The sequence below is a fragment of the Hesperophylax consimilis genome, chromosome 18 (genome assembly GCF_061612785.1).
Source record: "Hesperophylax consimilis isolate HC1 chromosome 18, BYU_Hcon_1.0, whole genome shotgun sequence".
Lineage (NCBI taxonomy): Eukaryota > Metazoa > Arthropoda > Insecta > Trichoptera > Limnephilidae > Hesperophylax > Hesperophylax consimilis.
Window position 1 is genome coordinate 9,877,291 of NC_142853.1, and position 25,904 is coordinate 9,903,194.

At 33.7% G+C, this 25,904-nt stretch overlaps 1 protein-coding gene across 3 annotated transcripts in view; it reads left to right on the forward strand.

Annotated features, from left to right (window-relative positions):
- The window catches only part of LOC149415332 (uncharacterized), a 209,848-nt gene that overhangs the window by 171,409 nt on the left and 12,535 nt on the right, over positions 1–25,904 (forward strand). For all 3 annotated transcript variants that reach the window (XM_089642536.1, XM_089642537.1, XM_089642538.1), the window contains one exon: positions 25,652–25,826. In XM_089642536.1, coding sequence (XP_089498662.1) covers positions 25,652–25,826 — 175 coding nt within the window. The remainder of the gene's footprint in view (positions 1–25,651; positions 25,827–25,904) is intronic.

Genomic DNA, 25,904 nt, shown 5'->3' on the forward strand with positions numbered 1-25,904 from the left:
TATAAATACACAACATATTACAAGGAGAAAGAGAAAAAAAACATGTCACATAATTAAATCATTATTCCTAAGAAGAAACCAAATAAAAATTATGGTGACACTGCTCACTTTAGCAATTGGATCTTATAAAAAATCTTATAAGCCGATTAATCTGAAATAAACAGAAATGAAGGTAGTTAATATAGAATGATTTTTTATTCTTTTCACCGAAAGGTACCGGACTGCGAATTGAATTTTCCACCTTATCCTAAATAGACAAGGAAAGTGGTACGAGGATTGGGAGGAATGTGGAAAAGTGTCTCCAGGAATGATGGAAGTATGTATCCATTCCTCTCACTGCGGAGCAAGGCGATGGGTCGAGAGAGACCGGCAGGAAAGGTCAAAGAGTCTACCTCTACTGGCCTCTCACGATCCGTCCCGCCACTCAGGTGATGGAAAGACGCATTCACCGCAAAGACCTGGACAAACCTCACCCCATGAACCCGGTCACCCCTGCTAATTCACCAAACCTATCGTAAACTTGGGATGACCTATAGCGTAGATGTTGGTTACCCAATGAATCTATCACGGGGCGGTGGTACCCATAACCGCCCCCCAAATTTTGATAATTTATGTTTTCGTTTTTGTTTCGCTTGATCGGAACAATTGATAAATACGCTTTGATAAAATTTCGCCATAATTTCATCCACTTATCGCATAAGGAGTACCACTAATATGTCCAAATAAAACCATGCGGTAAATTCATTTCTGCTGTTTCTCAGTTCGTGTTATATGTTGTGTATTGTCTTATTATTGAATAATAGTTTTATTTGATCATCTCACGTTTTTACGATGACACATCTTTGATTAAATCCCTATCATATCTGTTGTGTTCCCACAAACAGTTCTCCAACTTGTCGTGGAAGAAGATTATAAATAAATGGTTCTTTGTGATAAATCAGGGATTAACCAGAAGCTGGCTAATTGAGATCTGAGACACTAAGTTTATCTGGGAGCATTCTCACTAGCGCTGGTGACTACTGGCTACTAGCTGCCATCTTGCGGACTTCCAAGCAAGCTCTATGCACTGCCATCTATGAGTGCATCTGTGAAGCTCTTACTTCCCAACAACTGTATATATGATACTATCATATCTTATCTCGTTTCCTCAAGCGGAGACCAATGTCATTAATTTTTATGATTTTTTTTGCTTTATCGGGTATTTAAAAATAATGTCCTTTGTTCAACTCTTCTATCTCATGCATCCTTTGAGGAGGTAAGGATGATCACCACTATAAAAATAATTATCCCTGTTAAACACATGTACAATTAATGTACATGTGTTTAATTGTTTGTGCGAAATGTACAATTTTGCCCAATAAATGGACAGTTTTTTTTTTTACAGTAATACCGCACAAGAGTCCCAACTGCTCCCGTCTGGAGCCAGTGAGACTATGGCATCCCCAATTGGGGTATGTTGTGAGGCTGAGGGTATTGGGGAGGGGAGGGAGATGGGGAAGAGGAAGGTGGGGAAGTACCTGGCTATTCAGATCTGGTCACCAAACACGGCTAAAGCCATTTCAAGCAACGTTTCAATTCTGAATGGTGGTCTTACACCAGGGCGATACTGAGAGTATCTTCCACTCTGGAACGTGCCGCAAATATACTATATATTATTTTAAATTAATTAATTGTGAAATAACACAAATTAATCAAATAAAATTTATTTGCGCACGCCGGGTTCGAACCCGCGACCTTCGGATCTGTAGTCAAAAGCGTATACCACTAGACCACGCCGGCCGTCACAGTGACTGGAACAAGCAGTTATTCCTCCGACAGTATTCGGGAAAAGTAATTTGTTGTTCTATTGACCATCTCCTGACTGGTTCTACAAATCTCCTGCTGCCATTACAAACTGGAATCTACCTGAACATCTCTGATATTTGTTGAATTTGAATTTACAGCATTTGTGTGGTCCCCACTTGTCCCGTACAACATAATAAATGTAATAAATAAATAAAATAAAACAAATTTGGAAGCCCCAATATGAATGAGGGGATTATTTCAATCTACTTTACTCTTATTGTAAGAAAATAAACGTTCAATTTAATTCCCTTTTTCTCCTTACTGTTTGCAGAAAAATTACCCCGAATTCGAGATGTTTAATTCTATTGCCCAATCAATTTATATGTAAGTGTTAAATTGAACCCTCTCTGCAAATAACTTGGCTCCTAAAGGGTTAATGTTAGAACCCGCCGGGGGTACATTAGTTCCAGTTAAACATATGGACTGCAATTAATTTGTCGGCCGGGCAATGAAGGGTTAGAAGAATCGGTCGAAGTTGAAAAAAGATACAAATTTGTAAGAAAAAGTGTTTTATTTAGAAAAAGCTGGGAGTTTAAATAAATTGGTCCGGTTGCTTGAGGAATGATTCGATTAAGGAATTGTTCATTAATAAACCTAGAAAATTAATTATAGAGTGGTACCTGACCTCACAACATACCTACCGCAAATGGATAGGTAAGCCTCTGTCCCGTTGGCTGCGGGCGGTTGGAACTATTTTGCTGTACCTATTAAAAACAAAATATATTTTAGGCTCAAGGTTTTACAATTATCATCTCCCACAGACCTATATTATGCATATTACAACAAATATACCCGTTATTTAAAATTATCGCCTTACGTAGATGTAGCTTAGCAGTGAGAAATAGGGTCGGTTCAAAGGTTAACTAACTAACTAATCATCACGCCATTTCCCACAGGTGTAGGCATAGAGGACGGACCACACACACACACTTTATGCTTCATTCAAATTACATACATCGTCTTATACATACTCTTCTATTATTCCGACTGTTGTCATAGCCATAATCTTATCTTCCTCGGGCGTCCCCGACATCTCCTACCATTCACATTTGCGTAATATATTCTTCTGATACTCCATTCACTGTACATTAAGCATCGCTTTCTAATTCTAACTCAATACGCTTACATCATCCTTGCATTCTTTGCAAATTTCCATATTTCTCCCACAATCTTACGTGGTTTTTCCATGCATACGCCTCAGGGATTACATTTTCAGAACATTAAGTCTACCTTCATCCTTTCTCTGCCAGTTCCATGTCCACTGGCATTCATCAAGGTAGGTACCAGCACTCCACTGTGGACTGCTTCTCTTCTTTGGACAATTTTTTTTGCTAGCGCCTATAATAGTTTTATAAGTCGAATAAATATATTACCATGACACAAAATTATAAAATCAAAATATGTATTTTTTAAGAGTAATTATTTAGTATAATGTCCCAGCACAAACAGCAATGATCTGTTATTTGCGTGTTAACCCTTTCCATGCGGTGCTGGCCGGCTGGCTTAGTGCCGGGCTTAGCGCCCCCTTGCGGTCAGTTAAGTGTTAACTTCCCAACCCACCCCGGCTAAGGGCTGCTAAGGCCAGTGTATAGGGGGTGAATTACATGGGGTTGATAATATACACAAAGAATTGGGTAATAATCAAAGAAACATTGTTTTTTTTTAAATTATTTTATCCCATTTTTTGGAAGAACAAAGGCACAAACACAAATCTGACTTATTCGATGTCATGTGACCTAGTACCTACCCAGCCAATTAGAATATAACAAACGAAAATATACCAGACATAATTGTTTATCTTGGACAAAAATCAAACCTGATATATCGGTACAGAGGCCATGTCAAAGTTCACCTATATGATAAATGTATTTTACAGCAGTGAACAGAAGACATCGCGTCCAAAAAAGTATGTTTCTCTTTTTTTCTTATTTTATTTATTAAATCAAAACCATTTTTTTTCTGAAATTATTAAATTTGTAAGTAGGTACTTAAATACTTACCTACTTAATTATAAATGATATGTTATGTAACTTTTTTTAATTTCAAATGAAGAATTATACAATTTGTTCGATGAATTATTGAAATCTCAATAAGAATTCTTTTGTAAAGTTGTCTTCAGGCCGGTATAAATACAGTAATATTGATTACTCTGATTTGACATCTCATAGTGCACGGAGAAAAATGAGTTTTGCTAATTTATTATTAAGAATATCTTCAAATTATTCGTAATCCGGTTAAAAACGGTATTGCAGGCCTTTAACAAATGAATTAATAGGTTTTCTGATAAACTTTTAGGCCGGGTTGTTTCGGAGAATTTGAACAATTCATCAAATTTCAACGTTCATTTTCGGGTTCTGTGAAACATTTATTCAAGTTCTGTTATGATATTATTGTAGGCTAGTTGCTTGACAAAACTTAAATAAAAACAGACTTGAAAAAATCTTTCACAGAACTTGAAAATGAACGTTGAAATTTGATGAATTGTTCAAATTCTCCGAAACAACCCGTCCTTAGTAAAATACGAATTTATTGACACAATGTCGGAACATGTGTTCATAAAAATCATAAAATTGTGGCATTATCATCAAGGAAAATACAGGTGCATGAACACGTGTTACGATATTTTAGGAACTTGCTAAAAGTTTACTACCATGCAAACTGTGGTGAGATAAAATGGTATTATACAATTCCGCCATCACCTTAAACCAGAACCAGAACGTAACAAACAGATGAAATGTCAAATGGCCGAGTTAAAACATGATTTTGCTACAGTCAATAAAATAAAGAAATCATTACAAAATAAACAATATTGATTTGTAAACAATGTTTCACGTAGCTTTGTAAAATCCATCTCACAAGCAACACACTTCTTACCCCATTTTACCAAGTAGCAAGTAGTAAGTATTGTCTTACACTTCGAAACCTCTCTTTCTGTTACATGCATAATTTAAATGAAAGAGGGAGAGATCAAAACGGATCTATCAACAGTATATCTTTAGCAAGTAGCAAAGCTAGTGTTACATGGGTAAGGGAGTGCGGCAAACAAATTATGTCGGTCAATAAAACAGGGCTTGCACTCCACAGCGACAAACACTACACGTGTAATTGAATAATTTGCAAACTATCGGGTGGCACGTGTGCAATTCGGTTCGCACGTGGGGGGCGGGATCTTGAAGCGCGTGGAGCCAGCAGACATTCTTGACAGATAGATATAGATTATAACTTTGTATGGGAGACTTAATAAATGATTCATAATTTTGCACAATGTTCAACCACGGAGAACACCGTTATAACCGCTCTTAAATACAATATACAACAGACTCAAAGTTCATTATCATCATCATAATTTTTTTTTCTCTTTAAGGCGATACCATACGCAGTAATGCAAAATCATGTGTTTTTGGTTTGAAAATTTGGTCGCCTAGAAATGTTTCAGATGCTTTAATCAAATACTGCGAGTAGAATACATTTTGGCCTTTGAAATAATCGAGTATTTTTTAGATAAGTCTTTTTATAAGCCCAGAAAAAATAATGTATAAGGACTATGAAAACTGCTTTAAAGTTCAAAATCTCCTACTTACGAACCCATTTTTGGTTATGATTTTATTGTATAATGTGATAAATTAAGTTATTTATAAAATGATCGAAAAAAAAAAAAATTATATCTGAACATTTACAAAACAAAATAAAAGGCACTTTTTGGGCATTTTTTTTTTTCTTGCATAAATCAAAACAGGCGGATGGTGTTAAGCGGAAATTTAAACGTTATCGCCATCTACGTAAGGGTTGTTATTGATAGCGGCTCAATTTAAAATATTACACGACGTAGTGCATCGCCTTAAGATCTGCGAAACTCAGATTCAATGAACTCAAATTTAATTTGAAATTAAGTGTCTTTTTCAAAATTGGAAATGATCGCACGAAGGATTCAAACGAGCGTAGAAGTAGATACCACCTACACGGAGAAAAGTGAGTTGTTAAAAATCCTGTTAAAAACGTAATTGCAATCCATTTCCTAATAAAATATTCAGAATATATCGGAACACGTATTCATGCAGGTATCCTTTTCCTGATAAATGTAATGACAGTTTGTTACGAAACCTGAAAATTCATTCGTTCCCGTTCAGTCCCGTTTTTAACAGGAATATGAATAATTTTATCAGATTTTCAATAAATTTTCAATATTTTATATCGGTATGTTTTCTCCGTGTAGCTATAATACAAATAATATTTGTACAGAATTTTTTTTTGATTGTTATTTTCAAAATTGGAACTGATGTTTTGTCAAGAATCAGTCATCAAGTACTAATTTCGATGTGTCCAGCAATTAGCTTTGAAAATGTTTTTTTCAAAATTGGAACTGGTCCTACGTAATACGTAAGAAAGTCATTATAACAGAAAATTATTTTAACTGGCTTCTTAAAAATTGGCAATGATTTTTCAAGAATTCAGACTATGCTGTGATTTTTCCTAGGGCATTGTTAGTATTAATATAACTTCAGTTCTCTGCAGTAGCTGATAAATATTAATGGATATCTAAAAAAAGCTAATTTTGTTGTTTTTACCTATTAATTTGAAACAAAACTTTTTGTATATAACTAAACGCAGGCTATGTTTATAAATTAATCAGTTGTATTTTCAATATGTTTTTCCTTCCCTCTCTCACGTACTAGATCATTTACAGTTTACTACTTTGTTATGTAACCTTTCGTGTCCTTTTTTATATAGTCAGAAATATAAGATATCGATAAAACTGAGCGCGTTGGATTGTCAAATGGCTGGTAAATAAATCATCTAGTTTTATTACACCTCCTTCGATGGCTTCAGAGTTTTTTGGAGTAATTTTTAGTCCTTTGCGTGTCCAGAAAAGGACCCAAAGGAATTGTAAATCGGCAATCTGTAAAACAAGGGGACGCTATTCTCCGGTGATGGTGCGAAATTTTTGTTAGTTTTGGGTCTCCCCAACGATGGTAAAGTTGCTTGTGAATAATTCATTCAAAATATTCTATGACGTAAGTATTTACCAAGATGCAGTCATCTTAACTAAGTATTTACGAAGATGTAGTCATCTTAAGTAAGTATTTACGAAGGTGTAGTCATTTTAACTAAGTATTTACGAAGATGTAGTAATCTTAACTAAGTATTTACGAAGATGTAGTCATATTAAATAAATATATGTAGGCAAAAATTATGGATAAAAGTATTTTTGAGTCTAGATAAATAATATTTGAACGGTTCTCTAATATCTAATCTATAAACAGAAAAATAATGAAAATACAGCTTTGTCAGTCTAGCGTAATTACAACTTATATAGATCTAAATGTTTTAATTTAAAAGAAATTAAGTTAAGTTAAAAATACTTTTCGATTTGGTTTTTCCATTTGGGGGACGTTTGAGATCGGAGTTAGAGGAAGTAAAAAGAGGGAATGTGACTCCAAATCCGGTCAACGAAATAAAGAATGTCGCGAAAGTATTTTTAAACAAGCGCTGTGATTTTGAGTGTTGGTCTCCCACCAGCGCGATAAATAAAGTATCTTTCACTCTGAATAAAGATCTTCTTATAGTGTCCTCTCTTATGGGAGGTTGTCTATCATCAGTTCAATCTTCATCCTACGAGTTGCAATCCGGAACCGAGACTGGATTAAGTATACAAGCTATATTTAAAAAAAATTGTCCCTAAGCATTTCGCTAAAATTTGTATATGGCGTTTTTGTCGTGTCCTACGATTTTGTATGTTTTTTTTTCATGGTTAAGCATTTTAGAATATTTATATAAGTTAAATACTTTTTCGTAGTTAAGCATTGTAGAATATTTATATAAGTTATATATTTTTTCATAGCAAAGCATTGGAGAATATTTATACAAGTTATACATTTCTAATATGAAATTTTATTAAGTGACTTTATTTAATTAGTGAAATACAACAACTGTCGAACCTGTATATATTTTTAATGAATTATTTACAATTCATTAATTATTTACAAATAAGTGTGTTTTTACCACGTCCCATTTCTAAATTCAATTAAACAAAGCATGTTTTCGTTTCGTGGTGTTTCATAATTTGCATAAAATGTAAAGTTTTTGTATAAATTAGTAGACTAACATTGAAAGGAATCAAATTCATCATTTCTCCACGGAAATTATTGAAAATCTCTTGAAAGTATTAGTTAATAAAATGATGTACAATTAAATCACTGTTAAACTGTTTTTTAAGTTATTGTATGCATATTGTAGTGACCCAGCAACAATATTTTGTGTTTATTAAGTTTAGTGATGAATTGAAGATTTCCTGTGAATAATCTTCATTATTATCCTTCATTGGTATTCTGGGTACTGAAAAGTTCATGTTAAGTTAGTGAGTCCCAGAATTTTTGCACTGAAAAAATAATCCCAGCTTCTGGTAATCTGGCATTTGTGGAAACATATAAATAAAACATGAAAGCAAAGCAATGAAATGTATAAAATAGGCACCTACATAAATAATTGTCCAATTCGGGATTTTAACACGCAACCTTTTATAAAAGTGCCAAAGAGTACACAAATATTTTCATCACCAAGCTATTGTCATGCAAAGATCGTTTATAAAACTTATTCAGTACAGAACCCCAAAAACGCAAGCCTTCTACTTGTGTCTTTAACAGTGCAGAATACTTTAATAAACAATCATCCCTCTCATTTTATGTGTAAGGGTGTGTTAGGGTCAACCCACCCTTGTCCGGTCGTTATTATCACCCCAACGATACAACCCACCTACACTCTAGGAGAGGTGGAAACACCGCCTGATTGAACCCCTGGCCCCGAACAGATTATATAAGGATTGCAAAGGAACTATTTATTTTATTTGCATTTCCTTGGGCAGTGGACGTGACTGAGCGACGTAGTGGCGGTACTAAAATGGAAAGGCTTTCATTTGAACAATCGTCCTAATATGGAGGTTTTGAAAATTTTTTGGGCCAAAAAAAATCTTTCTCCTTCCCATTTCTTACCCTTCTCACTCACTTCAGCCCCACAGTACACCCTCAAAGTAAATGCCATAGTGTAGTCCCAATGGTTACCGAAAACCCGCATGGTATAATTCCAGAGTATTTTATAGTATAATACGGAAACTGAAAAAAAGTCTTCATATTAATCTTGTGCATACAAAAATTAAATATTTGCATTCTAATACCACCCCGATAAAAATTTAGAAAGCCTTCTTACTACCATATTTCTTAAATAAAAACATTTCGTCAAAATCATATTAATTTATAAATTCACTCCCCGTCAATGTCCATGACTGGAAAAATCTATGGATTGGTTACACCAAATACTGCAACGAAACTTTGCGCAAAGTACTATACCCTCCCCAAACCTTCCCAAACTCCCCAATACTCCCCCTGTCAGACATTCCGGCAAAGAGGCGAGATGGGTGGACGGGCGTGTTTTATTTATTCCCTGGCGATCATCGGCAATTCATTACAACTAGGGGATGATAATGTGTGATAAAAATTATTTTAAAATAAGTAGGTAAATGTGTACCGTTGGGATGGGTCAGATTAAAGTGTGGAGTGACTTTGAGTTTTATAGATAATCGTATTATGTTCAAACTCTCAATCTTTTTTTTGTTGTTGAATTTAAGATCAAAATTGTTTATGTATTTTTGAAAATAGGACAGATAAAAATCAAATATAATTATCAGTACGTAATTTTGCATAATAATATAATAAATAATGCATTTACTGTTTTTTGTAACGTTCACTATCACGTAGTACTTCCTATATTTATAAATATAATATGTTAATTACCCGCCTCGAAACAGACTGTGTCTATTGAATTAAGATAACTGTCTAGTAAAAAATCAAAATCAAATAATCACCCGGGTTGCCGGCACTAAGACTGATACTGAATATAAAAAAGAAGAAGAAAATACAGCATCTACATAGATGGAGAAAAGGATAAAGTTTATGGGAGTAAATCAAATAATGAAAAAATTTAAATAAATAAAATATATATTCCCGCTTGACATTCGACAAAATCTCTTCAATTTATTAGTAATACGGTTAAAAACGGGATTGAAAGCCGTTTCCTCATAAAATTTTAGTATATTCATTAGGGTGTCCCAAAAAAATTAAAGTTGTTATTTTTTAACGCATACCCTCTAATTTTGTTTTAATAATGACAAAACACTTATAAAAAAAATTTCGCTTACTTTGGACAACTACAACCCGTGCCGACTTGCATCGAAATATGTCAGTACTTGTACATTAAGACGCCAGCGAGCAAACGCGTTGATGAGCTTGTAGTTACTTGCTATTTTGTTAGTAAACAAAAATCACTCGTTCAGGCAAGATGTTGTTAGATTTACACACTTCTAAAAATAGTATATTTTAATAGGAGTCGTAAAAAACCAAATATCGGGTTCTAAACTGCCATCTAATGGACAAGTTCTTAAAGTTTTGTTCTACAATATCCGGAAAGTGAATTTAACTTTCAATATATACCAAATATAGCCATAGTTGATATTAAAAGCTGTGTTTGAAGTAAAAATCAGTCAAGTGACTACAAGCCCTGACATACCACTCTTCAAAAAGTTTCGAGATAACTGTAAAAATGTTGATCCCGATAAAATTCAGTGCTATAGAGAAAATCTCACATTGCACTTAACCGCTTCCGAAATCGATGATTTGCTTGACTTTTACCGTACTGCACTGACAACAAAAATACTTGGAGATGACTATTGAGAGTTTTTAGAGCTCTGTGTGATAGTTTTAGGAGGAGATACAGCGAGAAAATTTAAGATTCGGCCTCCAGGTGCTCGATGGATGGAAAAAGCGCTTTATTCCTTGAAAATATCATTAATTTGTGCGCAATTTAAAATTACTGGTAAGGATAAAGCGGCACTTTTAGACGTTTGCCTGTTTATAGTAACATTCTATGTCAAGCCATGGTTACAATGTAATATAGCAGTTAAAGCACCTTACAAGGACTTGTGCTTTTTGAAATCGATGAAGGCTTAAGAAAAAATTGATGAAAACATCTCAATGGCAGCTTTATTTCTGTTCAGTAAGCAGTTATGGTATTTGACCGATGAAGGATCTATTTTATCGCTGTTTGATGACGCTGTAGATCAAACAACTAAAATAAAAATGCTCGAAATATCAAAAAAAAATAATCTATCAACCCATGACAAACGTTACATCCCATCGAAGGAAGATCTTGATGGTAAATTGTATGGTAAGTTTATTAAGTACTTTAAATTATGTTTTGTATTGAGTTTTTTTTTCATATCATAATTTAGTGACTTTTGTTTCAGAGAAAAATGTTTACGACTTCATTTCAGTCAAGAGCAAGTATTTGTTTGACCGTCTGAAAACAGATTTCTTAACGAATTCCCTACGATGTAGTCAAATAATGCTTCGTATCAAGAAGTCAGAAAGAAAGTGTCGCCGCTGAGGGTAGTGAATGACACATCTGAAAGAACTGTTAAGTTAATGCAAGATTTTCATGGCTTAATCTCACGGTCGAAGAGGAACGAAAATAATTTTTGTTACGATGCGTTCAGGAACACCGGAAGATTTATCCTGACTGTAAAATACCAACAATGAAGAAAAAATTTAATCAAAAACCATTTTTAAATATAAAATACTACATATTTGAACATTTGTGCATTTTTAAATTTTATTTATCCGACAAAAATGAAAGTTGAAAATCCTTCCATATTAACTCTGTACCATATGTTTGGCATCAAGTCGGCAAGGGTTGCCGGTGTTTAATCAAAATAATATTTATTATATGAGTTATTGGGATCAAATGGAATAAAATAAGAGGGTATGCATATTTAAATTCATGAAAAAAAAATCTTCCTTATGTCCTGGGACACCCTAATATTCATAGTACATCAAAACACGTGTTCATGCACCTGTGTATGTCTTGATAGTGCACAATGATTGAATGCGAAAATATTTGAATTTTTATGAACACGTGTTCGAACATCGTGATAGCATGTTCGTATTTTACTGAAAGATTATTAGGAATTCTATCGATTCATTCATGAAGGGCCTGCAGTCCCGTTTTAACCTAATTCCGAATAATTCGAAGACATTCTTAATAAATTAGCAATATTTAACATTAGTATTTTTTCTCCGTGTGTTTTTGAAAGTAAACGAAAGACTCTTGCGAGTTTTAATAACATTACATAAGGAAATACGAAATAAAAAATATTTTCAAAAAATTACGCAAGCTTGGCGGAAGTTTTTAAAATCGCTTACCTAAACTTTATTTGCCAACTTATACGAAACAATACATACATTTAGAGTTCCGAAACTATACAGAATAAATCCAAATCTAAAAGTAGAAATATTTTTGATTTAGTTTTTATTCTCAAAGGAACCACTTCGAGATAGGGGTTAGTTTCAGCGGACATATTTGTGTTTATTGAATGAAAAACGAAGCGTGTCAGAACACTTGAAAAACAGTGTTCATTTTTTAAACTACCAATTTCGATTGTATAAAAAAGTTGTCTACCCAAAGATATGAATATTTTAAAATAATTATTGTTATTAGTAATTAGTTAAATGACCGTATAATTATAAAAGTAAGTACACGATCGGGGAGAGCGGGGCTAGTTTGTACGGACGCACATGTTGTGTTTAATGAATTAAATCGTTTCCTCGCTCCATTGGTGCAGGGCAAGGAACAAGGCACAACATCCACTTGAGGTTATTGCATCGGGGATTATCAACTTGCAAAATAGAGTAATCATGCCCCACTGGGCCCTATTCCCGCGGGTATATCCCACGGGGAATTGGAGGGAATGTTTAGGGAATTGGGCGGGTAATGAATAACATTACAAAATTAAATTTAAAGAGATTTTTCAATATTATTATATATCACAATTACTGTATGAAGCGCAGTTCTCTAGCGCGGTTTACACGTAATAACCTAACTTAATTGTTATTTTGACAAAACTAGTTATAGTAACACATTGGGGTGATTTTGTACAAATACAGCGAAACACAAAACATAAAAAAAATAATTGGTATTAGCCCGTTGGAGAGACACACTGATATAATTGTGATGTGAGTCTGTGTGTGTGCCCGAAGTAAGGTCAATTTTATCTTCGAGTGAAACTGATGACACATTTTTAAAAATCACAATTATTTCTTGGAATGATACTCAATTGAACTAGCTTTGCTTGCTTCATTGAAAAAAAAGATAACATATTTAAAATAAGGAATTAATTATTCATAAAAAAGTTGGTGCCAACTTTATCTTTTGTCTAAAATGATAAGTTAGTTCCAATAAGAAGTTACAATTTCAAATTAAAAGTTCAATTAACTTGAATAATGTTTTGCATTACGTACGAACATTTCACATTACTAACCAACTCACTGAGAAAATTAAGTATCGCAGATTTATTAAAATCCTGTTAAAAACGTGATGGCAGGCTATTCCCTAACAAACTATTAGTAGTTTTAGAATATATCGAAAAACATCCCTGATGGTTTGTTAGGAAAGCTATCAATTCATTCGTTAAAGGCCTGCAGTCCCGATTTCAACTAGAATACGAATAATTTAAAAAGATTTTTAGTAAATTTGCAATGTTTTGTATCAGAAAGTTCTTTAAGACCTATCCAGATTTTCAAATAACATTATAATATTGATTCTTTTCTTTATTTAAAAAAAACCTATTCTATTTATATATTTAAACATTCTATATATTAATTAGGTATTCCGTAGATACCTAATGATAAACTAAACACGTCTGTTCTCATTACGTGCAATTCTCAATTTAGTAATTTTCACACACAAAACAAATTAACTCATGAATTCCCATTTTCCGTAGTTTACCAGTAAACTTCATTAGCCGTAACAGACAAAGGAGAGAGGGGAAGTGGGGGCAAACAGGGATAGGGTTACACAAACTATGGTATCCGAACCGTTCGATGTTAAAGTAGAATTAATAACATAATATGAATTTAATGTATTCATTCGATGTTAAAATGGAATTAATAATACCTACAATATGAATTTAATATATCAGCCTACGGAGTTTTGTTCCTTTCACAATAAAGTTTGTAAAACGGTTTTTAATGTTGTCCCAACTAGATCGTGGGGTTGTACGTCTCCAATTGGGGCATTTTATGAGGCCAAAAGGAGTGCGAAGGAGATGAAAAAGAGGAAGATTGGGAAGTGTCTGGCTGTTCAGTTTTAGTCACTAAATATGCCAAAAGCAATTTCAAGCAAGACTTCTTACAGCTAACTTTTTGGTGGTCTTACAGAAGAACAATAATGACAGTTTAAAGTTTCTACGACTCTGGAACGTAACGCAAGTAACTAGATACGTTCTGGGTACAGTAGATCTCACTTTAAAAATTTAAGTAAAAAAATTGTTTATAATTTTCTTTTATTTAATAAATCCAAACCATAATTTACTCCGAAATCATCAGATTTGTGAGATTTGTGAGACTTCAATACCTATCTGTACAACTCTGCATCATGTAATTTTTTTTTAAATTTCAAATAAGGAATTATACAATTTGTCCAAAGAAACGTTGTAATCTCGATAAGTTTTTTTCAAACAAGTAGGTAAGATAATCTTGAAATAAATGCCAATAAAATAGTCCAAATAAACACGACGATTTCACAGTTGAAAAAAATTATCTCTATTTTTTTTAACAATTATATTTTACACAAGTCTTACAATGCTGAGTAATATTCAGTTGATTCTGATTGTAAGAAATCTCTAATTTTTAGAGAGAATAAAATACCGAGTTAAAACAAATATCTTAATGTAATGACCACGAATATCATCCATATAGTATGAGAAACTCAACCATATCTTCTTTCATAGTTTCTAAAAGTTTGCTTGTCTCTGAACTAGTAGTGTTGGTTGAACCTTCAGCTGCTGCAGGGGGTGGTATAGCGAGGGTGGTAGCACCCACCAGCTACCTTCACCAGCCCATCGCTGCACAGTTGTGCTACCCGGGCAGGGCGGGAAGGAAAGTGGAGAGAGAACCCCGCAGTTGCTTCCAGTGCTCCATTCAAACAGTTAATTCCTAATTTAATTTGTTAATTAAATTGCATGCCCCGCGTCTCTCTGTCCCCGCGCTACCTTCACACCCGGTACCTATGTGAACACAGCTCGTAACCAAGCTTTTATGTACGGTTTGAAATAACTATGTACAACAAATAAATTTGAACTTTGTTATTATTAAACAAAACGATATTCATTAGTAGGTAAGTACCTATAATTAAAAATATTAATCAGGGTAGTGTCTCTGTCTGTAAATCCGGTCCAATGAACTCTACACGGAGAAAAATGAGAATAGCTGATTTATTAAAAAAATCTCATATAATTATTGATAATCCGGTTAAGAACTGGACTGCAGGCCACTACCTAATAGATAAACTTTTTAGCAAATTCTTAATGATATCGGAACTCGTGCTCATGCATCTGTGTTTGTCTTAAAAATATATAATAACGAAATGCGAAAATATTAGGATTTTTATGAATACGTATTCCAACATCGTGAAAATTCATTCTTATTAAATTTAATTATCAGGCAGCCTATCAATTCATTCGTAAAGGGCCTGAAATCCCGTTTTAACAGGATAACGAATAATTTGAAAAGATTCTTAGTAAATTAGTTATATTTTTTAGCAAAAATTACAAATAAGAAAATTAAAACACTGTAAAAATTAGCAAATTTCGAAATTTGATTTATGATTACACGTATTTCTGTCCCTTTTTCGCTAAAAAACAATACAAACAAATTTCACAAGACATAAAGCTATTTTTCAGTGTTCTCCAAGTAATTAGTTCTTAAATATCCTTAAACATCTGCTGTTGTCCAAAAGCACCATTTATACGGACAATGAATGTACCAATTTAATGCCATATTAATAAATCGATATTATTTAGTGCCAATCTTGCGTGATCTATTTCTAACAAGTGCGGGGATAAAGGGCGCATTAGACATGAACATAATGCCTGTATTACTGTTACTGCATTGTGGGGTAGGGACCTACCCCCATTTAACCCACAGGAGACGGGCTTTAAGTCTCGGCCAAAACTAGAATTATTACGGAATATGTCACACTAAACAACTTATTTACTCAATTTCACACCCCTGTATCTGACTTCAATAAGTAAAAAAGGATCTTTTGAGATATATATACGAAGATCAGAAATAGAAAACATACTGACACCAAATACAGATTGAAACAGACAACACTAGATTAAACAAACTACATAATAAATGTATAATTTTTTTTTTTTATTTTTATTTTATTTATTATTGAACATTATAAATGATAACAATATGCAGACTTATAAATAATTTGTTCATTATTATTCTATTTCTCCATAAGTTGAGCTCCAGGAGCTCGTGTTTATGGGAGGAAATTCTTTCAGTAACTTATTTATATTATTCATATAGTTACATTTTAATATTTTAATGAAATGATTAGCATGAGATCGCGTTAAGGTATCATTATTTCTACTTGTAACAAATGGGGAAGATAATAAAAATTATTCAATCAGTCGTGCAATGGCAGTTGAGGTGAGTAACAAGAAAATATTCAAATATATGTGAATATGCTGAAGGAAGAGAGAATGAAAAGGAAATGGGAGAGAGGGAGATTTGGATGTAGGTACCTACCTGATTAATTATCAGTACACCATTTTAGAACGATAATTAATTTTCTTTTATGTGACACTGATATGAATTACCTCTCTAAAGCCATTGGTATCTATGTACTTAAATAATTAATTCCCAATAATTGAGAGTATATGGCTGAAGAAAAAAAGAGACAGTGAAACAGAAATAGGGTTGAAAAAACAAGGCTATTTTTATCTAAGGTCAATTCTAGCACCACTCGTAACCAGATAATTTAAAGTTTATACTAATAACCACATTTTTAAACCCTTGAAATCTTAACCTGCTGTAAAAGCTCTTACCACTGTGCTACGGAGATCGTCATATGCATTGTAAAAAGTTCCTCTGTTTTTACTGTTTTCGATTATATGTTTTGATGATGTCTTAAAAATGATTTCCGCAGTCACTGAGTGCTTACTCAATATATTTGAAACGAGGTTATAATACATACATATACCTTAATTACGCCATGATACTGTGGCACCTTTCTATAAGAAGTGGTGTAAAGTAAAATACAAGGTTTACGTTTACAAAATTACAAAGTAAACATTTTCTATAAAAAAAACTACTTTAACCATTACATTAAAAGTACCCGACACATTACCTTGTATTAGTATTAAGGCAGTATTCATCGCAACCCTTCCCCATTCTCCCTAACCTAACCGCCCCCCGGCGGGTGGCATGCAATTATCGTGTCGAACCACCGCCCCCTCCCTTTGTGGCGATAATTGAATCCAGCGTATATCTAACGGCCAGACAAGGGGGCGCTTTGTGGACCGGGCCACCGCTTTTCTGTTACTCAAGTCGGAACGGTAGATTGATTTAGATTGATAAAATATATGGTAATGTTGCTATTTTATAACATTTTAGGAGGCGTAAGATTAACATAAAATATTAAGGCTGGCCGCATACATACGTTTTTCGTATTCGATTTCCGAATTCGTTTTCCGTATTCGGACATCCGAATGCACGGAATCAGTAGAAAATACATTAACTGCCGCACACGTTCGTTTTAGTTCCGAACGGAACAAATTCCTTACGCACGTTCCGAATGCGAGCCGGCGCGTTCGGAGAAACCGAATGGAAAAAACCTAATGACGTCATGTGGAACGCAGCTATTGCATACAGTTTGTTTGTGCCTATGCAAACGTACGGAAATTTCCGTTCGTAATACAGTGTTGCCAACGGATCTTGACTTAATATCGCCGTTTCTTATACATAAGGTAGCGTAAAGTAGCCGAATTTGCTGTTAGGTGGGACATGTTTAAAATTGATGTTTTTGAAGTAGCTTAATTGGCGACCAGTCGCCTTTTAGATTTTTTCGGCGCCGATTCTCGCTCTGAGTAGCCTAAATGGCGATATGTCGCCCTTGTTGGCAACACTGGTACTGACGTTTATACATTCCGAATGAAGAAAAACGAACGTTTGCGCTAGTCTCACGGAATTCCGAATACGGAAAACGAATTCGGAAATCGAATACGGAAAACGTATGTATGCGGCCAGCCTTAATAATTTAGTCATGCCAATAGTCAGAAAAACGGAAGAATTATAAGAAGAAAGTATGTCGGAGATGATGTATAAACGTGAATGAAGTAAGTAGAAAATTAATCTTTCTTCGATTGAAAAAGAGATGTGCAGAATCCACCAATGTTGAATGAGGTTAACTTATATGTGTCTAACAATTATACTCGTGGAAGATCCCATGCACTTTTTTATCCTCTGAAAGCGAGGACTTCTGCAGAATGCGCCAATCAACAAAGTGACTCAAATGCTTAACGATTCTGCATTGACCATCAACGTCACTTACAAACAGTTCAGCACCTATCTTTTGACACATGTCACGAAATAGTTAAACTGACCTTTTATACTTAATTTTACCTCAAATTTGTAATACTGTGGTGGGTAACCGTTTTATGGAGAACATGAATAAATAAATTAATAAATGTGACGTACAAATTACAAATGTATCAAAATAAAGCCATTCGGCTTACTCTGGGAGCCCCAAACAGGACACTGAAGAAATTAACCGCTAGAAATATGTTATGGGCGTGTCTGTATAGCCAAAGTAAACTAAATTTGTCCTCAATTCTGTTAAGATTGTTAAATTATTTTCATATAATGAATTTATTTTTTGAACAGATAATCAATTACATTGACATATCTGAGACCTGGGGGTCGAAAGGCTTTATGTAAATTTGCAAATTCAAAACGGTTCACTTCTAGCGGTTGTCTGTTTAATGAATGAGGGTTCCACAATTACATCGGGAATCCTAAGTACCCGACTGTAAAGAAGCGTCTAAACTACCAGAAAATAAGAAAATACTTCATATCATTTTTTATAAACATTTAAACTATCCTTAAACTTAGCTATTCTTATTTATTAATTATTATACACAAAAAAAAACAATATGGAATATTACTAATATTATTAAGGCGATGCACTACGTCGTGTAATATTTTAAATTGAGCCGTTATCAATAACAGCCCTTACGTAGATGGCGATAAGTTTTAAATTCCCGCTTAACACCGTCCGCCTGTTTTGATTTATGCTAGAAAAAAACATGCCAAAAAAGTTGCTTTTTATTTTATTTTGTGGATGTTCAGGCATTAATATTAAATTTTTTTTGATCATTTTATAAATAACTTAATTTGCCACATTATACAATAAAATCATAACCGAAAATGGGTTCGTAAGTAGGAGATTATGAACTTTAAAGCAGTTTTCATAGGCCTTTACATTATTTTTTTCTGGGCTTATAAATAGATTTATCTAAAAAATACTCTATTATTTTAAAGGCCAAGATGTATTCTACTCGCAGTATTTAATTAAAGCATCTGAAACATTTCTAGGCGACCAAATTTTTAAACCAAAGACACGTGATTTTTCGTTCCTACGTATAGCATCGCCTTGAATCTCTTAAAATTATAAAACCCAGATTGCCAATAATTTGAAAAGATTTTTAATTAATTAGCAATACTCATTTTTTCTCCGTGTACCTATATCTAAAACTTTCTAAAATATTAATATTTTTACCACTTTCTCCATCTAAATGAAATAATTTCACCAATCCGCCTACCTTCCTTTATTGCCCATTAGAAGCTGTCAGTAGCACGAAGGGCGGGAATTCCTCTCCCATCCCGCCCTCGTTGCGTCACCTAGGGCGGCCACCCCCCTCCCTCGGCCTCCCACAGTCCCTAACTGTGCATTCTTTACTTGATGTGTGATGCACTCACAATGGCGCCCTAAACGCGTTGAATTACTGCTACATTGATAGGTTATCATTATTTTAGGACATTATTTGATTAAAGGTAGCGAGCCATATTTCTGTCACTTTGAGAGAGTTTCAGAGTTTGCTATTAAAGAAGTTGGTTTGAATGAAATGTGTGCAAGTCTTTTTGATGATTGCTTCTTTTGTATTTTTAAACGTTTGGTTAATCCTGTGGTTGACAGTTTTATTGGTAACTGGAATAGGACTACGATTCTTGATATCATTTCTGGAAACTGAAACAAAATGGATACATGTAAGAAATTACGTTATTGCTAGCTCAATAAATTTGTACACCGTTACCATTTCAAAGTTCTTTAATACATTTCCAAGGAAGGATTGTTTCACAGAATTTAAACAATTTAAACAACTAGAAATTTCAAAGTAAAATTCATTATTTTTAAGGTTCTATTCAAATTCTTTTATCATTTCAGCTAAATGAAATAAAACTTTCCAATAGTAATATAGTAACAGAAATTGAATAGAACCTTTACAGAACTTAAAAATCAACTTTAAAATTTTGCAACTGGCCCTAAGTCTTATATATTTTAGAAAAAAAATATACCTACTTGTGATTTACCATGTTATAAAAAAACCGGTTTCGATCACATTTTCAAAGGTTCTAGGCTCATAGGTGGAAATTAAACTGCTTTAAAAAGAGTCATTCATTACATACTGTAAATTCCTGACAGAAATACATTTTTTTTTCATCACGCAAGAGCTCACTGTTCGGAAGAATTTGCTACTTTAACAAATGGAAAATATTAAGTATACTATTCTTTATAATGTATTTTGCGAAAACAAATAAGAAATTGACACATGAGCTATAGAACATTGTATTTATTGCTAGGGTCGCTAACATATTGTTTTGTTATACACACTCGTATTATATTGTATCTTATATTTCGTAATGAAATTTGATAGTGTGGAATACATTTTTCACCCAAAATTATCAGCCACTAAAACCGACAATCGGCTTTGTTATGATAATCTGATCTGTGTGATTTTTACAAACCAATAACGTAAAGGCTAAACAGTTAATTTCCCCTTTAGTCCCTTTAGGGTAAGTCCCCGTAATCTGCCGGCATCCGTGGCTTAGTGGTTCGGTCGCTGTCACTAGGGTCCGGCGTCTAATCACTCAGACCGACCTCCATTATACAATGCAATTAGTAGATTTACTCCGATGTGACTGAGATTGCAAGTCAATCGCACCAACATTCGAGTATGCTAGGAGAATATTAGTAGGAAATAGATGTAATACAATTGGTTGAAATCACGCCCTCTAAACGTATTAATTAAGTAGGTACCTACCTACCTGATTTACGTTTATAATATATTTTTTTTATTGGTGTCCTTTTTTACTCATTTAAAGTACGCTCTAGCGTGTTTAAATCGCACTTTATGGAACGCGCGTTTTTTAAAGTTACCATGGCAACATCAACAAATCAACAAAATGTGAAGTTAAATGTCAACTTTTAACTATAAATCCAACTATTAATCTTATGTGACAGATTGCAAATTAATGTTTGTGGTTTTCATTTCCATGACAACAAGATATTGTGATGTCACATCACGAATTCATTAATAGTTCTTATTTCCAAATTTTTAATAATAATATCAATATTTATGTTTTCAAAGTGTACCAATAAAAAAAAATAGCGTAAAGTATTCGTGGATAACTGGTCTTTAAAACGCTACGCCGTCGTGCTCGAAAAATCGCGCATGTTTTAAAGACCTGTTTATCCACTTATACTTTAATATACTATTAAAGAGAGATAGGTACATTCAAGTATTGTCATAAACCTGACAATATTTGAATTCCTTCTTTTTCCACCTTTATATGCGATTTTTTATGAATTTTAAATTTTCTATATTCTTATTTACCATGTAATGAGAATCATTTAAATTTACTGAATTAAATTTTGTTTGTTATTTGTGTAAATAAAACGGCGTCATTTGCGTCTTATATTTTTGACCTCGTTTGGGTATTAATGTTACTATTATATTATAGTCTTGTATATATATCATCTGTTTTTTGTAGGTCAAACTGTTTTTTAAAAACCCTACAAAATTGCATATTATTTTCTCTATTAAGTCTTAAGGGTATAGGTGTTTATTACATTTTTTAAATATTAAATTGCACTCTTATGTTGCATTTAAATATTGCAACACTCTTGGTAATTGGGTTAATGTAGGTTATCTCCAACTGAAGTTTGATGCCATCCGTAATAGTAGAAACCTGCCGTACCTTACTCGGAAATGGATTTCGTTTATAAGTATGATGAATAATAGAGGACCAAGGTTTGACCCCTGCGGAACGCCTAACAACGCTGGAAATTGTTTGTTATGTGGGGTACCCAAGATTAACAACACATCATAAGTACATTAAGTACCTACTACCTATCTACCTACCTAATAATTTGGTAACAAAATAATTTATTTTTTTAAATAATCATGGTATGTGTTTGTTTACAGATTTAAGTAAGAAAGTCAAATATTCCCGGGTTACGAATAACCTGAGAATATTTGAAAATCTCCTACTACCATCACAGTAAGCTGAAAATGTTGCTTGTGTTGTGATGGAGGACTTAGTCAGGAATGTGAATAATTAGTTGGGAATCGAACACACTACGCCTGGGTGGGACCCAAACGCGATGTCAACTCAGCCACCGACCGTCATACTTTGTGTATATTGTGTGAGGGGTGGGAGGGTTTATTCTATGGTCTATGTTTGGGATGTTCTCCTTTGGAAATAAGAAAAACTATAGAAAACCTTAATTTGGAGGAATCTGCCGTATGTTCAAAGTGAAACAAGGCAACCTTAAGTAACATAAAACATATAATATCCATGTTTGCCGTAATGGAGGATTTAAATAATAATAGAGGATTGAACCCACAACGCCAGAGTATAATGATAATTCTCTTCCTTCTAGAGCCAGCGTTTCGGATTGTTTCTACGACTCGTTCTTGAGTTCAACAGCTCGACTTTGGAATTATTTGCCAGCCACTGTGTTTCATCCCTACAACATGTTCACTATTTCTTTTCATAAAAATTACCCTCCATACAGCATTTACAAAGATGACATAGGCTCCAAAGGGAAATTATTTTCCTTTGGTCCTCCTATGCGGATATAAAAAAAAAACACCTTTGCAAAAAAAAAACTATATTCGATACAACTAAGCCAAATACCTTCACTAACTATTTAACTAACTAACTTATTCAAATTTAACCTACATTGTTAAAAACGTGTGTTCATTATTAATTTCTATTATTATCGACTAATTATTTATCCGTTAGTGAAAAGTTGCCTGCAATCAATTTAATTTCCCTCCATCCGGCCGAGTTTGTAACTTGATCTCGACCGTTCGCAATTCCCGATCTCTGCTGCGGCTTCAGTTGCCAAAAGAGACTGCAAGTTTAATTTGTCAACTGGAACAACATCTAAGATGGCAACTTCCGCCATAAATCCATCCCTGCGGTTGGCGAGCCCCAGGGCATTCGGGATAAACAACTAGATGGAAGACAAACCCCTCTGTTGTGTTGGTTTGTTAGAAAATACTATAAAATAGAAACGGACGGATTAGAAAAACAATTCTATAAGTGAATTAGGCGAGTGCGTGTTATAAATATGTATGGGTACATACGTAAATCATATTATAGATTGACAAGGTTAAATTTTCAGGCATTCAAAAGACGAACTCTTTTTAAAAACATCAAATTAATGAAATGGAATCTTGGGAGTGGAAATTGACCCACTTTCTGTAGTCCCATCGAGCTGAAACTCGGCAAATAGATTCGTTGTCGATGAAAATGCATTATATCAACCCTCATGCACGCACACGATTTTTTTTAAATTTTAATTTTTATTTTTTTATTAATTTTTATTTAAGGTTTTTAACAAAACTACCTAGTATATGAAATAAATGTCGGTAATATCCAATTAGTATTTGGCTTTGGAGTGAACGGTGTTGACTTCAGTCCCTGGGGAGTAAGTATCAATCCTAGGTCAAACCAAAAAAAAGTCTTTGTAATTGGCTACAATGCAGCCGGCCCAAGAGATGGCATAACTAGTTCAAAATTTGAAAATTAAAATTATATTACGAAAACTTTGTTTTTACTCGGTTTGTGATCGGTTCAAAAAATTTACACCAGTGACACACCAACGACTTAAAATTTAAAAAAAATGAGTCGACGATACTATGGAATTAACATATTATTCATCTCAGGCCTCTTTGAATTTAGTATTTGTAAAATTTATTTTGCTAAAATATAAATAATATGACATAATACAGACATTTAGGACAAAATACACAGGATAGTTGGAGTCTTATAAAACCATATACAGTTTGGTAATAAAATGTTGAAATTTATTCACTTGGAACGACTTTCATTTATATGACAACACAAAGCTACTCACTTTGCTTTAGAAATTAACATTATTTTTGACAACAAAACAGCTCAATTTTTCAAACATTTTTTATTCATAATATTGAGCTGTGAAATAGACGTTATCTTAATTGTGTTTAACATCTAATAAATGGCTATTTGTACAGATATTTCATGCATACAAAAAATCCCCTTTCCATTAAATTATCATTATATTATTAATAAAATAAGTTTAAACATAAAAGTGTCACAGTGTGATGTAGAATCATCTCCTTTCGGAAAGTAAGTACCACTAATTTCTGGACACCGTTTGGTTAAACTTAAAAATATTAAGCACTAGGACAATTGTGTTTTTTCAAACATTCTTCTGTTTTCCTGTAAACCATCTTGGTGTTGCCATTTAAAACCTTTTAAACGACCGCAGCGCCATTATATAAGATACCTGCTATTACATAATATACCGTTTCACCAGTGGAGAGAACCGAAAAGAAGCCAGAACTATAAACAGCCGACAGTTTACAGCACAATGACAATTAATTCATCTACCCAGCCCTTAAAATCTTCAACCTTCTGCCTGATTTTAAATTCAGACTCCATTCATTCAAAACAAAAATAATGCTGTGGATCCTTACATCTGCATTTATTTCAAGCGTAATACCCGAATTCTTTACGTACTTTTTAACTTCAACACCCTTCATTCATGTATCACGTTATCCACTTCTTAATTATCGTATTCAATATTTCCACGCTATAATACTTGTACCTACTTAATAAGTTTGTAATTAATCAATCTGTAAACGTCATCCGCCATAACACAGGAATATGTGTGTGCTTTTTTATCCATTATTTTATGATTTCGTCTCTGGGTTATGGCGGGCGAAATGATACTAAAATTATTAGTTTGGTTTTGTTAAACAAATTGGAAAAGTTAATGAGAATTAGAGAATAGGATAAGCAATCATCAATATTGGAAATAATTCGGAAAAAATCATAACTGCAAAACTTCAAAATATAAACACTATTGGTAACATAATTTATAAATATATTAAAAATAATTGGTTAAAGATGCGAGCCCTATGGAGCACGCTGATGTTAATTTTTGTTTTTGTTACACCAGTTGAAAATTTTAAAGAGATTCGATTTTATGGATAAGCCGCTATCAATATTGTCAATAATTCTGAAAAATATTCATATCTGCAAATATCAAAATATAAACACGATTAAATATATTGGTAGCATAATTTGTAAATGTGTCAAAAAGAATAGGTCCAAGATGCGAGCCCTGGGACACGCTACTTGTAGCTATAAAGGTGTAAGGAAAAAGTTGATCTTTGAAGCAGACAGTTAGCTCTCGATTAGATTAAAAAAATCAATCCATGCAATCTATCTAAACTTACTAGTTTCTGTTTATCCAAGGTTTCAACAGTTTGTGAATCATACTTTTATGACATTCTTCATATTCGGCATATTAAAGTTGGCAATATGAAGGCATTAAATATTATTTGTTGTTCCAGGTGTGGTTTCAGAACAGGCGCGCCAAGTGGCGCAAGACGGAGAAGTGCTGGGGGCGGTCGACCATCATGGCGGAGTACGGGCTGTACGGGGCCATGGTACGCCATTCGTTGCCGCTGCCGGAGACGATACTAAAGAGCGCCAAGGAGAACGAGAGCGTGGCTCCGTGGTTGCTAGGTAAATAATTCAAAGCTAATACTTTTCTTTAAGAACTAGGCAACTGTCCACCCATATAATATTTAAAGATTATTGGAC